Here is a 17,394-nt window from a genome sequence, read left to right as displayed (position 1 = left end):
TCAGCACCTTCCAAAGCCACAGCCACTTCCATATATAATGCAAGGGCAGAAGGTACGTGGGAATACACCACCTGCAACTGCCCTTCTAATCCACTCACCATTCTGACTTAGAAATATATCACTGGTACTTCACTATCACCGGGTTAGAGTACTGGAATTCCCTCTCAAAGGGCATTGTGGGTCTACCTACAACACATGGACTGCAGCGGTTCAAGAAGACAGATCATCACCACCTTCTCAAGGGCGACTAGAGATGGGCAATAAACGCTGGCCCAAGCAGTGATGCCCACATCCCATGAGTAAATTAAAACAAAATTAATATGCATCCATCCTTAACTAATACTGTTACCAGTATTCCAAATGTGTTCTCAGAAAGGCTGTGTATAACCAAACCATAGTCTCCCTGCATTTTTATTCAGTTCCCCTAACACTGAACAGTAACATTCTATTAGAACATAGAACATAGAAAAGTACAGCACAGAATAGGCCCTTAGGCCCACGATGTTGTGCCAAGACTTCATCCTAATGTAAAATAGAGTAACTTAACCTACGCACCCCTCAACTCACTGCTATCCATGTGCATGTCCAGCAGTCGTTTATATGTCCCTAATGACTTCGCTTCCACCACCACAGCTGGCAACACATTCCATGCATTCACAACTCTCTGTGTAAAGAATCTACCTCTGATGTCTCCTTTATACCTTCCTCCTAATATCTTCAAACTATGACTTCTCGCACCAGTCAATCCTACCCTGGGGAAAAGTCTCTGGCTAGTGACTCTATCTATTCCTCTCATTATTTTATAAACCTCGATCAGGTCTCCTCTCTTCCTCCTTCTCTCCAGAGAGAAAAGTCCGAGCTTATTCAACCTTTCTTCATAAGGCAAGCCCTCCAGTCCAGGCAGCATCCTGGACACAATATTCCAAGTGTGGTCTCACCAGGGACTTGTAGAGCTGCAGCAAAACCTCGCGCCTCTTAAACTCGATACCCCTGTTAATGAAAGCCAAAACACCATATGCTTTCTTAACAACCCTATCCACTTGGGTGACAACTTTGAGGGATCTATGTACTTGCACACCCCTTTCTGAATACTGGCTCTATCTGCAGGCCAACCTTGTGTCACTGATACAGTTGAACATCTGGATTCCTAGCACCTCAGAGCTCTACAATCTCTAACCAATTAAATAATATACTTCTTTTTTTATTCTTTCTCGCCAAAATGGTCAATTTCCCATTTTCTCACATTATGTAGCACTTCTAGATTTGGCTGCTCATGCAATGGGCCATGAGCTGAATAGCTTCTTTTACTGTTGTAAATTTTCACACGATATTCTATATATTCTAGGTTCTTCGATCATACTCTATGATGCCGCAATAGAAATGTCAGGTTTTTTAAAAAAATTAAATGTTTTACACAGTTCTGTAAATGCATATTTGATATTTGTTATTAATATTTCCAAATCTCAGTGATGCTCCTTGTAATTAGTAATGAGTGTGTGTTTTTTTCGAACCTATCCCAGGCTACTTTGGTTACAATAATGTAACTGTGATCCCAACAGGAGCCACGAACATTAAAATTACAGACAACAGCAGGAACTACCTAGGTAAGTGAACCTTTCAGCTATACGGGTTCAAAGGTTACTGCAGTAACATATTGTCAAGTCAGCTACCATCTCCCTAGTGCTGAGTTAGCTGATCTCTGTCAGTGTTGCACTGGGTATAGTGAGCTAGCCAATCCTCAAGCATGGCTAAGTAATTTGTTCACTAACAGAAGACCAAGAGTTGGGATAAGGTGTGCATTTTCAGGATGGATTAGTGGCCACAGGAATCACTGCTAAGATTAGATTAGATTATTTACAGTGTGGAAACAGGCCCTTCGGCCCAACAAGTCCACACCGACCCACAACCCACCCATACCTCTACATTTGCCTCTTACCCAACACTACAGGCAATTTAGCATGGCCAATTCACCTGACCCGCACATCTTTGGACTGTGGGAGGAAACCGGAGCACCCGGAGGAAACCCACGCAGACACAGGGAGAACATGCAAACTCCACACAGTCAGTCGGGAATTGAACCCAGGGCTCTGGCGCTGTGAGGCAGCAGTGCTAACCACTGTGCCACCATGCCGGTGCTATCATTATTGAATGGCTTGGATGATGGAAGTGAATGTGCTAATACCAATTTTCAGATGACACAAAAATAAGTCAGGAGTCACATGACACCAGGTTATAGAGTCGTACAGCACAGAAACAGACCATTTGGTCCAACCAGTCTGTGCTGAACATAAGAATCCAACAGGTTTATTTGAAATAACAAACATTTGGAGTGCTGCTTTACCTGATGAAGGAGCAGTGATTTCAAACAAACCTGGTGCACTTTACCCTGTCATGTGATTTCTGACTTTGTCTACCCCAGTCCAACACTGGCACCTCCACATCACAAATAAAAATGGAACGACGTATGGTGAGAAGGACACAGTCTGCAGAGGGATATAGACAAAGCTAGTGGGCACAAAATTGGCAGTTGAAATATAATGGGAGAATGTGAGGTTATGCTCTTTTGCAGGAAGAGTAGAGAAGTTGAACCTTAATTAAACGGGGAAAGACCGAAGAAAACTACAGCTCAGGGGGCTTTGTGTGCACACATTAATAAATACCAAAAGCTAGCACACAAGTTCGGCAGGAAATAAGGAAGGCAAATTGAGTCCGGTTTCTTCCCACAGTCCAAAGATGTACAGGTTAGGTGGATTGGCCATGAGAAATGCAGTGTTTCAGGGATAGGGTAGGGGAATGGGTCTGAGTGGGATGCTCTTTGGAGGGGTGATGTGGACTTAATGGGCCGAATGGTCCGCTTGATTACTGTAGGGATTCTATGATTCTTGATTTCAAAGGGAATGGAGGTTAAAAAAAAGGGAAATCTTGCTGAAACTATACAAGGCACTAACCAGACCACACCTGGAATACTGTGAATTGTTTTGATCCCCTTATCTACTGTCATTGGAGGCAGTCCAGTGAAGGTTCACTCAGTTTATTCTGAATATTGAAAGATTATCTTATGAGAAGAAATTGGGTAGTTTGGTTCTATACTCATTAAAGATTAGAAGAATGAGGGATGATTATTGTAGCATATGGGATTCTTAGGGAATTTGACAGAGTAATGCTTCCCTTCGTGGGAGAGTCTTAAGACCAAAGGACGAATCTCAGAATAAGGGATTGAATATTTAAGAAGGGATGAGGAGAAATTTTTTAGTTAATGTGTGAAATGCTTTACCACAGAAGGCTGTGGAGGGTGTGGTGTTAAGTGCATTCAAGAATGAGATTCACAGCTTTATAATCAGTGAAGGAATCAAAGGTTACAGCAGAAAAATGGAGGATTACCGAACCAACCGTAATTTCATTGAATGGCAGAAAAGGTTCAATCGCCATTGTGACACCTTCTTTGGCTCCTTTTGGTCTTATGGCAGTAAGATACCTGACTCTTCAAAGACTCTTCTGCCTAATCCAACACAGAGGTGGAGACCAAAACTCAGATAGTCAAATAATAAAACACCCCAGTGCACTTTGCAAAATTGTCGTCAGAAATTACTGCACACTGAGCGCAGCAGGGGAATAGAAGAAGGGTAACTGAAATATGGTGAGTTTTAAAGATGGTCATAAAAGAAACGATGCAGATAGATGGGTTTTGGGAAAGAATCCCAAAGTGTTATTTTTTATTCATTCATGGACTGTGGGTAAGGCCAGCATTTTTTGCCCATCCCTAATTGCTCTTTGAGTGCCATGCTGGACCAGTTCAAGGGGCGCTTAAGAGTCAACCACATTGCTTTGGATTTAAAATCACGTGGGTCAGACCGGGTAAGGACAACAGATTTCCCTCCCTTAAATGCCACTAAAGTGTAGGAGTCATTGCCACAAATGGCAGGATGAAAGGAGGAGGAAACATAATTAAAGCATATTGGAAATAGAGTTCACAAGGACAATTTTAGAACTGAAGAACAGGGAATAGGCAGTCCATGGTTTGAGAATTCTAATGCTGGCGTTTATTTGGGAGAAGTGCGATTGTGTTCTGTGACTTGCCACAGTTAAGTGACTGCCGATCTAGTTGCTGTCTTTTTAGAGAGAGAAGTTATGAAAGCTTGGGTGTGAATCGGCATTAACCACTCCACTGCCCATTAAACACAGTGAGGATCAGCGGCAGGAAAGGCTTCCAAGCCATGTTATGGCCTCAGAGTAGTGAAAACTCTGCCTCCAGTACAATCCTGGTGAACAACATCAATAATAGATTTCCTTGCAAAGCATCAGTGACTACACTTTAAAACTAAACTACTACCATTAAAACTCTATAAGATTTCCCAAAGAGGTGTAAGGCACTTCAGAAATACATTTCCTTGTACTAAAGATACACTTTGCTAGAGTTTTGCTAACATCAAGGTGGTGGTAAATTTACCAAAGTCGGTAAAATTAAACCAATGGCTAAAATTTTAACTCACTCAAACCATAGTCATTTATACAGGATTAAAATCAGGCTGACACAGTCTCTTCAGGAAGTTTTAACATGTTCCTAAACCCTGCTTGCTTCATGTCTCACACCAATTTGAATTCAGTTCCCACCCAGTCCACACCAGTCTTCCTTCCCCCCTCGCACCCCTCCTCCCCCCACTCCGTGTCTATGTCTCATTTATTGTAAAATCTTCGCCCTCACTTTCAAGTACCTTCAGAGTTTCACTTCACTTTGCCTCAGCAACTTGGTCCAGCTCATGGTTGCGCTCCTGATTTCTAAGCAAAGTGGTAAAGTCTTCTTCTCTTACACCGTTACACTTGGATTTACACTTGGAGAAAGTTGCTGTGTTGGTTTTGAGGATCAGGGCCACTGTGCTGGGCTAAGGGTCAGGGCCACTGTGCTGGGATTGAGGGTCAAGTTTCAGGGCTGCTGTGCTGAGATCGAGGGTTGAGCTATTCTGCTGTCCAGGCTTGGGGCAACCATGCTGGGGTCAAGGATCACACTACTGTGCTAGAGTCAAGAGTTCAAGCCACTATGCTGAGGTCAGGGTCAAGGGTCAGGGCCAATGTTTCTGGTGGGGATCTAGGGAGCAGCACTGGGGCCTGTGATTTCTGTCCCTGCCCTTACCTCTAACCATATATTTTACCAACTTATGCTGTCCCATTGAAAAGCAGTTTGGATAATTTAACTCTTAGCCATGTCAGGATTTTTCCATTCACTCATGTTAATTAAAATATCAGCAGCCATGGCTTACTCTTATCTCTCCATCGAGTGGTTGTGGGTTCAAATCTCACTTTGGACACAATTTCTCCCTTGAGCAGAAGACTCAAGGCTGACAGTCCAGTGCAATACTGAGGGAGTGCTGCATTGTCACTGGCGCTGTCTTTGAACAGTGACCCTATCTGCCTATGTGAGTGGATGCGAGAGATCCCATGGCACTAATTCAAAGTAGAACAGAGGAGCTTTCCCCAGTGCCCTGGTCAAGATTTAGCAGTAAGGACAGATAATAAGGTCATCACCACATTGCCACTTGTGGGAGTTTTAAAATATACATCAATTATTTAACCAATAATAGAGTACATTAGGCATAAAACCTGTTACGTGATAAATAATCAGCAGTCCGGGACAATGTGACATTGTAAACCATGGTACAGAGAGAGTGATACAGTTTTCATTACTGGGGAAGAAAATACCTGACTTCTCTATGCTACACGCTGACAGTATTACATAAACCAGAATGAGAATTTAAACAGCACTCATTGAACTTCTGACCTCTTTTGGTTAGGTGTTCAACACTCAGCCCCGTGAGCTATCAGACCACTAGCTAAAAATCATGTTGTTTTAACGAAGCAGTAATTAGGAGTTTTGAAATACGTATGATTAATAAGTCAAATTTCTTACTGCCAGTACAAAGGGGCTGTTGTGAAGTACATTGCAGAGTTGTCAGTGAAATAAGTGATCATACATTGTGCATTCAGGGCGGCACGGTGGCACAGTGGTTAGCACTGCTGCCTCACAGCGCCTGTAGACCCGGGTTCAATTCCCGACTCAGGCGACTGACTGTGTGGAGTTTGCACGTTCTCTGCGTGGGTTTCCTCCGGGTGCTCCGGTTTCCTCCCACAGTCCAAAGATGTGCGGGTCAGGTGAATTGGCCAAGCTAAATTGCCCGTAGTGTTAGGTAAGGGGTAAATGTAGGGGTACGGGTGGGTTGCGCTTCGGCGGGTCGGTGTGGACTTGTTGGGCCGAAGGGCCTGTTTCCACACTGTAAGTCTAATCTAAAAAAATTCCAAAGTCCAACTCAGTTCTTCAACAGTTCTGATGTTTCTGAAATAAGAGACAAGACTCAGGACTGGGAAGCTCTGCAGTTTAGATTCACAAGAAGCCCTGATAATACTGGAGTCTGTCACTGCCTTTGTCCCTTACTCACCAATTCAGTCTCAAAGTCTTTCTGTGTCACTTCAGTGTCTCTGGGTGAACATCATGGAACTCCCTCTGTAACAGTGCTGCAGGTGTACCTAAAGCCACACACTCCAACTGACTATCCTGGAACTCCCTCTGTAACAGCAATGCAGGTGTACCTACACTCACACACTCCAGCTGTTCAATAAGACAGCTCACTACCAGCTTCTCCAGGGCAAATTAGATGGGCAACAAAGGCCAGCCTAGCCAACAACACCCACACCCCATGAATGAATAAAAAGAACTCCTCCTTTAAGATAGTCCTGTAAATCTTTCCTTCCTCCTTTAAGATGATCATTAAGCCACTCTCTCTTCCTTTAAGATAGTCCTGTAAACAGACTTCCTTGATTAACCTCCTTTCCTAATGTGGCTCAGTCTTTGATATAATTCCTGTGAAGTGCCGTGTAATGTTTTGTTGCTTTAAAGGTGCTACATAAATTCAAGTTGCTTTTGTTACTGATGAATAAATTCACTAATTCTCAAGTTAATTTAATGTTGGACGTTCTCTTCAACAATGAAACATCAATGAAAGGCTCAGGCCTATCGTACAGGATTAACCCCTTTGGTTGAGAAGAGAACAGGTATGAATCAGTTGAGGGATGAGAAACTTCAGTTCAGAGAATTGATTGAAGACGTTGGGATGATTGAAGACGTTGGGACTGTTCACTGTGGAGAGAGCAGGGCTAAGAGGAGATCTGGTGGAGATTTCAAGATAATGTGTGAGCCAGATTGAGTCAATAGGGAGAAACTGTTGCCGCTTGTAAAAGGATAAAGAACAAGAGAGCATAGGTTTAAAGTGAGTTACAAACAAAGCAAGGACTATATCAGCAAAGCGGTGGCACAGTGGTTAGCACTGCTGCCTCACAGCACTAGAGATCCAAGTTCAATTCCTGCCTCAGGCAACTGCCTGTGTGGAGTTTGCACATTCTCCCACTTGTCTGTGTGGGTTTCCTCTGGGTGCTCTGGTTTCCTCCCACAGTCCAAAAATGTGCCGGTTAGTGAATTGGCCATGCTAAATTGCCTGTAGTGTTAGGTGGAGGGGTAAATGTAGAGGAATGGGTCTGGGGGGTTACTGTTTGGAGGGTCAGTGTGGACTTGTTGGGCCAAAGGGCCTGTATCCACACTGTAAGTAATCTAAAAAAAAAGCTTTATCAAGCGGCGAACAGTTAGTGTCTGGGAGGCACTGCCTAAAGGTGTGATGGAGGCAGGATCACTTGAGCAGTTCAAGAGGGCACTGGACGATAATTTGGGTAAAAACAATGACCAAGGGTATGGGGATAAGGCGGAGATTGGCACTCGGTAATGGTGCTGATTTGAAGAGTTGGTGAGACATAATAGGCCGAATGGCCTTCTTCTCCCATTACACTTCTGTAATTCTGTGATGGGGTACTTCATTACACAGGCAAATGTATATCTTTTTGTAAAACACATTAGGATTATTTCAGGGGGAGAAAAGCTTCAGGAAGGCAAGGAGTTCCATAGCCTGATTGAAGTAGAAGATTTCTGCGATGTGTTATATTCAGGACAAACTTTTATGATCCAGTGAATAGCTTCCCCATGTTGCCAATGCAACATTCTATACAGACACTTTGACCAGTTTAATTACTCATAAAACGCACTTACCGAGTGGGAGAAAGTGAGGACTTAATATGTGTTGGCGTTGTTTTCTTCAAATTGCAAGTGTTTTAATAAAACTAGGTTTGAACTGCAATCCTTTCTCTCATACAGTAGGAGCACTAAGGAGTCAAAAGGTGTGGTGCTGGAAAAGCAGAGCTGATCAGGCAGCATCTGAGGAGCAGGAGAGTCGATGTTTTGAGCCTAAGCTCTTCATAAGGAACGTTGACTCTCTTGCTTCTAGGATGCTGTGCTTTTCCAGCACCACACCTTTTGACCCCCTAGTACTTCTTCTGTATGAGAAAAAGGATTGCTGTTCAAACCTAGTTTTATTAAAACACTCGCAAATTGCAGAAAACAATTCCGACACATATTAAGCTAACTTTTCCCTAACTAGGCTGCTTGCCTGAAAAATACATATACTACCCACTCCAGTGAACTTGATGGTGCTGCTGGATTCAATTCACTGAGCTCCGTCACCTCAGGGTCAACTCAGGGTCCTGTTAGTGCGAAGGTGGGTCTCTCAAAGAGTCTTCGCCGGGTGAGTATTTGCTAAGAGAATGGCTGACAGGTGTCCCTTCTTATCCATCCTTTCTGATCCTTCTGGAATGTTCTCTGCCTTCAGGCGATAGGGAGCCTTTCCAAGATATGATTACTCCATGTTACCAAGTGGTCAGGCCGAAACTGCGGAATACTGCTGTGAGGCAGTACGGTGGCCCAGTGGTTAGCATTGGTTCCCAGTGGGACCCAAGTTCTGTTTCAGCCTCGGGTGACTGTCTGTATGGGTTTCCCCCTTGTCTGTGTGGGTTTCTGCTGGATTTCTTCCTATAGTCCAAAGATGTGCAGGTTAGGTGGATTGGCAATAATAATTTGCCCTGAAATGTCATGGATGTGTAAGATAAGTAGATTAGCCAGGGTAAATGTAGGGTTATGGGATAGGATCAGGGAGCTGAATCTGGCTCTGGGTGATAGGTCAAATGGCCTCTTTTATTCTTAGGGATTCTATGAATACACAAAACATTATGTTCGGGCTGAGTACTTCTTCACATGTTTCGGGTCATAATGACTCTCTCATTACTCAATATGCAATACAGGGTTGGGCTGGTCCTTGTTTGCTTTTGACCTGTGGTAACCTAGGCCACTTTACATTCCATTAGGCCTTGCCTGCAGAAACTGTTTCGTCAATGTTATGTTGGATTTAGTAGCTTCGGTCATTAGCTTCTTGGCCACACCTGCCTCTGACCCAGTAACTCAAGTACCACCTCAGGACTTGATGACTAATACACAGCTAAACAGGGTGAATAACAGCTTTCTAAGCAGCAGGTGGCATGTGCTCCAGTCTATAACTCACGTGTAAAAGTGAAGATTGCTTAGCAACTTGGCACAAACCATAACACCCCATCACTAAATATTCAAAACTGTTTGAAGACTGACAAAGTCTTTGAATCATAGAAGCCTTACAGTGCAGATAGAGGCCATTGAGCCCGTCAAGTTTGCATCAAACCTCCGAAGAGCATCCTGCCCCATGCCCCACCCTATCCCTGTAACCCCATATTTACCACTGATAACCCACTTTGCTTGCATATCTTAGAACTCGGGGGTAAACTGCCAGTAAAATTTACAACCCAGAGCTCCCAGCTGGTAGTAAGTTACAAGGAGCGGGATGGAGAAAATGGAGTTTCTGATTTTGTGTCCATGGATGTAAAATCATGGCTACTGGCTGGGGTTTCCCTGGATACATTTCCTGCCAGACATATTCTGCATTGTGGGGTCCACTCCTTTAATGTAGCCATTAGTTGAATGAGGTTTTCAGAGAATCCCTGCTCTCTCCGGCTGATTTATCACAGGGGTCAGCACTGGTTCTGTAATCTATCTCATACTTTGCTGCCTTGATGTAAACAATCCCACACAGCATTTGTGGAGAGCGATAAAGTTGTTTGCTTTTATTATTGGGTTCTGGTCCCTCTGCCTCCGGGCAATTTCATTAGCTATTCCTGTCTGGTCTCTGTTTTTGAAAGTAAGTTGATCAAGCATCCAGTGTATTTAACTTAAAAAACACTGCAAAAAATAACAATCTCAAAGGAACTACAGATGAGAGAAGTGAGGGTGCCAGGGTTGGGATCTTTTTGAAGTAGGACAAAAAGACCTGATTGGCCTGTCCTTCAGACTTGTAAATCTAACATTTTGAAATATCCCACAACATAGTGACCTATATGTTCCTTTGTTAATGCATCCTCTTAGGTGCTATGCTTGCATTAGTCGGGAAATAGAGCTGAAAGCACAGTGGTTCAGTGGTTAGCACTGCTGCTTCACAGCACCAGGGACCCAGGTTCTAATCCCAGCCTTGGGGGACTGTCTGTGTGGTGTTTGCACATTCTCCCTGTGTCTGGGTGCTCTGGTTTCCTCCCACAGTCCAAAAATGTGCAGGTTAGGTGAATTGGCCATTCTAAGTTGCCCATAGTGTTAGGCGCATTAGTCAGAGGGAAATGGATCTGGTATAGGTGGGTTACTCTTCGGAGGGTCGGTGTGGACTTGTTATGCCAAAGGGCCTGTTTCCACACTGTAGGGAATCTAGTCTATATCATTGTAAAAAGGCCAAATGACATGTTCTTGTATTCCTTCATTATTGTGCTCGAAATCTAAAATGCATTATGTAATGGGATTGGAGCTGTATCAAACCTGTGACTATGTCACTAACCCATTAAAATGCATCTGCACGACTATGTTGCCAATTTAAGAATGGAGTTGGGGGTGATTTTACCTTTATCTCATGGCAATGGGCAGTGATAGTTTCAAAGTCTGGGTTGGTGGCCCTTTTTTCCCAATAATGTTGGCTGTATTATGATCGCAGTCTGCTGCTGGGGTCTCAAACTACCTGGCAACAGTCTTGTTTTAATTTTGAGGTGGCATGACCCCAAAAGGTATTTTGGGCAAGATCAAGCCCAAATAGATTTGCCCCAAGTTTAAACTGTTCCATGGGAAGTGAATGCGAAGAGGTTCACCAAATGCAGATGGTGAATTAAAGGAGTCACTCACAGATGATTGAACATTCAAATAAAGGAGAAGTACTGCAGATGCTGGAAGAAATCCAAAAGAAACACAGAAACAGCTGGAGAAATTCAGCAGGTCTGGCAGCAGTCACAGAGAGAGGAACAGAGTTAATGTTTCAGGTCCGTACGAGTCTTTTCCAGAACTGTTAAACCCACCCAAAAGACAATAAAACCTTTTCTTTGCTGTGACAGCACTCATGAGCATTTCCAGATCATTGCAATGCTTGCAAGTGTGGAATATTGTTTTCACTCGCACTGGCTGGGTCTCCTCAATGTGGATTCATGACACATTAACAATTCCAAAAATGTAAGAGGCTACTTTACCTCAGGATGACTCCATTAGATTAATAGGTGTTGCATGTGGTCTTAATTTATTAGTTCTTTCAGACAGCAGATTATCTCCACACTCTCTTGTTCCACATCAAGGGCACCTTTGCATCATTATCTGGTACAAGTTTGAACTTGGGTACAAAACAAAGGCCGATGTTGAAAGCATTTGGCAAGTTCTTGTCACTAGAGTTTGGATTCGTGATGGCTTTGGTGCAGCTTTCATGCATTTTCCAATGATTTTAATATAGCTCGGAGAAAATATTTACAACTTTGTTTCACAAACTGCAAATATCAGATATCTGAGATGGTGTAATGATGATAACTAAACATATGATCTTCAGTTAAGATTTACCTGGGAGAATGCATAGATTCTGTTGTGCAGCATAGGAATCTTCTCCTGGGAACAGACTTTCAGTCATAATAGGAGTCAGTGAGGACTGCAGATGCTAGAGATCAGAGTTGAGAGAGTGTTGCTAGAAAAGCACAGCAGGTCAGGCAGCATCTGAGGAGCAGGAAAATCGATGTTTCAGGCCAGAGCCCTTCATCAGGAATGAGACTGGGAGCCTCAGGGATTGAAAATAACAGCCTCATTCCTGATGAAGGGCTCCGGCCCGAAACATCGATTTTCCTGCTCCTCAGATGCTGCCCGACCTGCTGTGCTTTTCCAGCAACACACTCTCAACTTTCAGTCATAATACCAGTGTATGGGCTGACAAATGAGATGTTTTACCTGGCATTTCTAAGTTGGTTCATTAATAAAAGTGAAATAATCTGAAATGAATGAAAACATTTTCAGGATAGTAAGTCTAAACCATGGCGAATCCCTTCTAAGTCAAGAGCATTGCTCAATTCATCTACAAGATGAGATTAATTATCCCCATGGAATAAATCACAGGTTGGACCATCTGTCCATTGGCTGTAGAATTAAAAATGGTGGGTTAGAGTAGGGTCTTTTTGTGGGATGGGGTGGTGTATCTTACAACGGAATTTCAAGAATCTTCAAGTTTTCAATATGTATATGAGAAAACTATAATTCCTCCCCTCAACTAACATTTGTCGTGAGTAAGTTAATTGAAAAGATTCTGAGATAAGACAGACATGCATTTGGAAAGACATGTTTGATTGGGAATAGTCAGAATGGCTTTGTGCTTGGGAGATCATGCCTCACAAGTTTGTTAGAGTTCTTTGATGAAGGTTGATAAAGGCAGGATGGTAAACATAGTCGATATGGATTTCAGTAAGGCCTTTGATAAGGTGCCTACCATGGAAGGTTAAATCACATGGAATCCAGGGCGAGCTGGCAAATTGGATGCACAATTGGCTTGATGGTAGGAAGCAGAGGGTAATAATGGAAGGATGCTTGTCGGACTGAAGGCCTGTGACTAGTAGAGTGCCTCAGGGGTCAATGCTGAGCCCATTGTTATTTGTTACCTATATCAATGGTTTGGACGAGAATGTCCAAGGCATGATTAGTAAGTTTGCAGATGACATTAAAATAGGCGGTATCGTGGACAGTGAGGAAGGTTATCAGAAATTGCAGTAGGACCTTGATCAGCTGTGGAAGTGGGCTGAGAGATGGCAATGAAGTTTAATATAGGCAAGTGTAAGGTCTGGCATTTTGGAAAGTCAGATCAAGTTTGGAGTTTCATGGTGACTGGTAGGGCCTTAAGGAGTGTAGTGAACAGAGGGACCATGGAGTTCAGGTACATGGTACTCTGAAAGTGGAGTCAAAGTGAAGAAGTCTTTTGGCCCACTGGCCCTCATCAGTCAGGGCATTAAATATAGAAGTTAGGAAGTCACGTTGCAGTTGTACAGGATATTGGTGAGGCTGCACTTGGAGTATTGTGTTCAATTTTGGTCACCTTGCCATAGGAAGGATGTTATTAAACTGGAAAGGGTGCATCATAAATTTACAAGGATGTTGTCAGCACTCAATGGTCTGAGTTATAGGGAGAAGTTGGACAAGCTAGGACTTCTTTCTTCAGAATGTAGAAGATTAGGGTGGGATTTTATATAAGCTATAAGATCATGAGAGGCATGAATAGTTTAAAGTCTGGTTGAAGATTTGTAGCTCGGGTGTCCGTTGTTGTGGTTCTGTTCGCCGAGCTGGAAGTTTTTGCTGCAAACGTTTCGTTCCCTGGCTAGGGAACATCATCAGTGCTATTGGAAACTCCTGTGAAGCGCTGCTTTGATGTTTCTTCCGGTATTTATAGTGGTTTGTTCTTGCCGCTTCCGGGTGTCAGTTTCAGCTGTAGTAGTTTGTATGTGGGGTCCAGGTCGATGTGTCTGTTGATGGATGTTCTTGCCGTTTCCGGGTGTCAGTTTCAGCTGTAGTGGTTTGTATATGGGGTCCAGGTCTATGTGTCTGTTAATGGAGTTTGTGGATGAATGCCATGCCTCTAGGAATTCCCTGGCTGTTCTCTGTCTGGCTTGTCCTATGATGGTAGTGTTTTCCCAGTCAAATTCATGTTCCTGGTTGTCTGAGTGTATGGCTACTAGGGATAGTTGGTCGTGTCGTTTTGTGGCTAGCTGATGTTCATGGATGCGGATTGTTAGCTGTCTTCCTGTTTGTCCTATATAGTGTTTTGTGCAGTCCTTGCATGGTATTTTGTAAACTACGTTAGTTTGGCTCGTGCTGGCTATTGGGTCCTTTGTTCTAGTGAGTTGTTGTCTGAGTGTGGAAGTTGGCTTGTGTGCTGTTATGAGTCCTAAGGGTCGCAGTAGTCTGGCTGTCAGTTCTGAGACGCTCCTGACGTATGGTAGTGTGGCTAGTCCTTTTGGTTGTGGCATGTCCTCGTTCCGTGGTCTATCTCTTAGGCATCTGGTGATAAAGTTGCATGGGTATCCGTTTTTGGCGAATACCTTGTATAGGTGTTCCTCTTCCTCTTTTCGCAGTTCTGGTGTACTGCAGTGTGTTGTGGCTCTTTTGAATAGTGTCCTGATGCAGCTTCGTTTGTGTGTGTTGGGGTGGTTACTTTCATAGTTTAGGACTTGGTCTGTGTGTGTTGGTTTCCTGTGTACCCTTGTGGTGAATTCTCCGTTGGGTGTTCTCTCTACTAACACGTCTAGGAATGGGAGTTGGCTATCCTTTTCCTCTTCTCTCGTGAATCGTATTCCTGTGAGTGTGGCGTTGATGATTCAGTGTGTTTTTTCTATTTCTGTGTTTTTGATGATTACAAAGGTGTCATCGACGTATCTGATCCAGAGTTTGGGTTGGATTTGTGGTAGGGCTGTATGTTCTAATCTTTGCATAACTGCCTCTGCTATGAGTCCCGAGATTGGTGATCCCATGGGTGTTCCGTTGATTTGTTCGTATATCTGATTGTTGAGTGTAAAGTGTGTGGTGAGGCACAGGTCTAGTAGTTTAAGTATGCCGTCCTTGTTGATAGGTTCGGCCTCCTGTGTTCTGTTATGTATGTCCAGTAGGTTGGCTATTGTTTCTCTGGCTAGGGTTTTGTCAATTGATGTGAACAGTGCCGTCACGTCGAATGATACCATGGTTTCTTCTTTGTCTATGTGTGTATTCCTGATGATGTTCCCTAGCCAGGGAACGAAACGTTTGCAACAAAAACTTCCAGCTCGGCGAACAGAACCACAACAACGGACACCCGAGCTACAAATCTTCAACCAGACTTTAAACACTTATGAGCGAGAAACGCTGAGACAAGCCAGGAGATGGGAATCCTGCGCTAACCGCCTAAGCGCAACACATGAACAACTCTGGTTCCTCCACGAATGCAGAAAAAATCAAATCCTGCCACAATGTGTCAAGTACAGACCTCCAGTAAATAATCCACAAGCCAGGGAAACAGCCAAGAAGAACGGATTCAGGATGGTCCAGGTAATGATCACAGACGCTCACAACCGACTGCACAAATACAAGCAAGAAATTGCGCGCCAAAAGTCGTTAATTTTAAAAACCACTAATCAGGAATGGACCCAGACCATAGAACAGGCTATCACTATAGGACAGAACAGGACAACACTTCGCAAAAAAACGGCACTCAAAGAAAAAATGGACAAACTAACCCACAAACAGGAGGACACTACAACACACACCTGGGTTAAAAACCTCTCCCACAGACAGCTCACAGACACGGAAAGAACTATACTGGCCAAGGGACTCAAATACAACTACAGGGATGCCAACACAGCAGACTTCCTAGCAGCACTAGAATGTACACTCAGGAACAATGGACTGACTGAAGAGACACAACAAACAGTGAGACAAACGGTCGTACCTATGATGATAAGAAAACGACATACTCATAACCTCAACACCAAGGAGAGGGAAGCACTGAAAGCACTGAAAAATGACAAGAACATAATCATACTACCGGCAGATAAAGGCAGAATGACGGTCATCTTAGATAAATCAGACTACATCAATAAAGCACAACAACTACTCGCAGACACCAACACCTACCAAATGAAGGATTCCAACCCCACACCACAACTCACCAGTAGAATAATCAACACACTAAGGAATCTACAAAAAAATGGACAGATAACCAAAGCGGACCAGCAAAGAATGAAACCTGAAAGCAACAACACCCCCAGATTCTACGGACTACCCAAAGTACACAAACCAGACATCCCACTCAGACCCATAGTATCACTACCAGGGACACCAGCATACAAACTGGCCAAAGAACTACAACAAAAACTGAAACACCTAGTCAGCGGATCCAAACACTCCATACAATCAACACAGGAATTCTTGGACATCATCAAGAATACACACATAGACAAAGAAGAAACCATGGTATCATTCGACGTGATGGCACTGTTCACATCAATTGACAAAACCCTAGCCAGAGAAACAATAGCCAACCTACTGGACATACATAACAGAACACAGGAGGCCGAACCTATCAACAAGGATGGCATACTTAAACTACTAGACCTGTGCCTCACCACACACTTTACATTCAACAATCAGATATACGAACAAATCAACGGAACACCCATGGGATCACCAATCTCGGGACTCATAACAGAGGCAGTTATGCAAAGATTAGAACATACAGCCCTACCACAAATCCAACCCAAACTCTGGATCAGATACGTCGATGACACCTTTGTAATCATCAAAAACACAGAAATAGAAAAAACACACCGAATCATCAACGCCACACTCACAGGAATACGATTCACGAGAGAAGAGGAAAAGGATAGCCAACTCCCATTCCTAGACGTGTTAGTAGAGAGAACACCCAACGGAGAATTCACCACAAGGGTACACAGGAAACCAACACACACAGACCAAGTCCTAAACTATGAAAGTAACCACCCCAACACACACAAACGAAGCTGCATCAGGACACTATTCAAAAGAGCCACAACACACTGCAGTACACCAGAACTGCGAAAAGAGGAAGAGGAACACCTATACAAGGTATTCGCCAAAAACGGATACCCACGCAACTTTATCACCAGATGCCTAAGAGATAGACCACGGAACGAGGACATGCCACAACCAAAAGGACTAGCCACACTACCATACGTCAGGAGCGTCTCAGAACTGACAGCCAGACTACTGCGACCCTTAGGACTCATAACAGCACACAAGCCAACTTCCACACTCAGACAACAACTCACTAGAACAAAGGACCCAATAGCCAGCACGAGCCAAACTAACGTAGTTTACAAAATACCATGCAAGGACTGCACAAAACACTATATAGGTCAAACAGGAAGACAGCTAACAATCCGCATCCATGAACATCAGCTAGCCACAAAACGACACGACCAACTATCCCTAGTAGCCATACACTCAGACAACCAGGAACATGAATTTGACTGGGAAAACACTACCATCATAGGACAAGCCAGACAGAGAACAGCCAGGGAATTCCTAGAGGCATGGCATTCATCCACAAACTCCATTAACAGACACATAGACCTGGACCCCATATACAAACCACTACAGCTGAAACT

The 17,394-nt window shown here is 43.6% G+C and overlaps 1 protein-coding gene across 8 annotated transcripts in view; it reads left to right on the top strand.

The window, feature by feature from the left end:
• Positions 1 to 17,394, top strand: part of LOC132829177 (ADAMTS-like protein 5) — a 123,142-nt gene that overhangs the window by 89,291 nt on the left and 16,457 nt on the right. For all 8 annotated transcript variants that reach the window (XM_060846529.1, XM_060846527.1, XM_060846530.1 and 5 more), the window contains one exon: positions 1,521 to 1,604. In XM_060846529.1, the coding sequence (XP_060702512.1) occupies positions 1,521 to 1,604 (84 nt within the window). The remainder of the gene's footprint in view (positions 1 to 1,520; positions 1,605 to 17,394) is intronic.

Source organism: Hemiscyllium ocellatum, chromosome 28 (assembly GCF_020745735.1).
Source record: "Hemiscyllium ocellatum isolate sHemOce1 chromosome 28, sHemOce1.pat.X.cur, whole genome shotgun sequence".
NCBI lineage: Eukaryota > Metazoa > Chordata > Chondrichthyes > Orectolobiformes > Hemiscylliidae > Hemiscyllium > Hemiscyllium ocellatum.
Note: the sequence above shows the minus strand (reverse complement) of the source record. Positions and strands in the feature narration are given on the sequence as shown.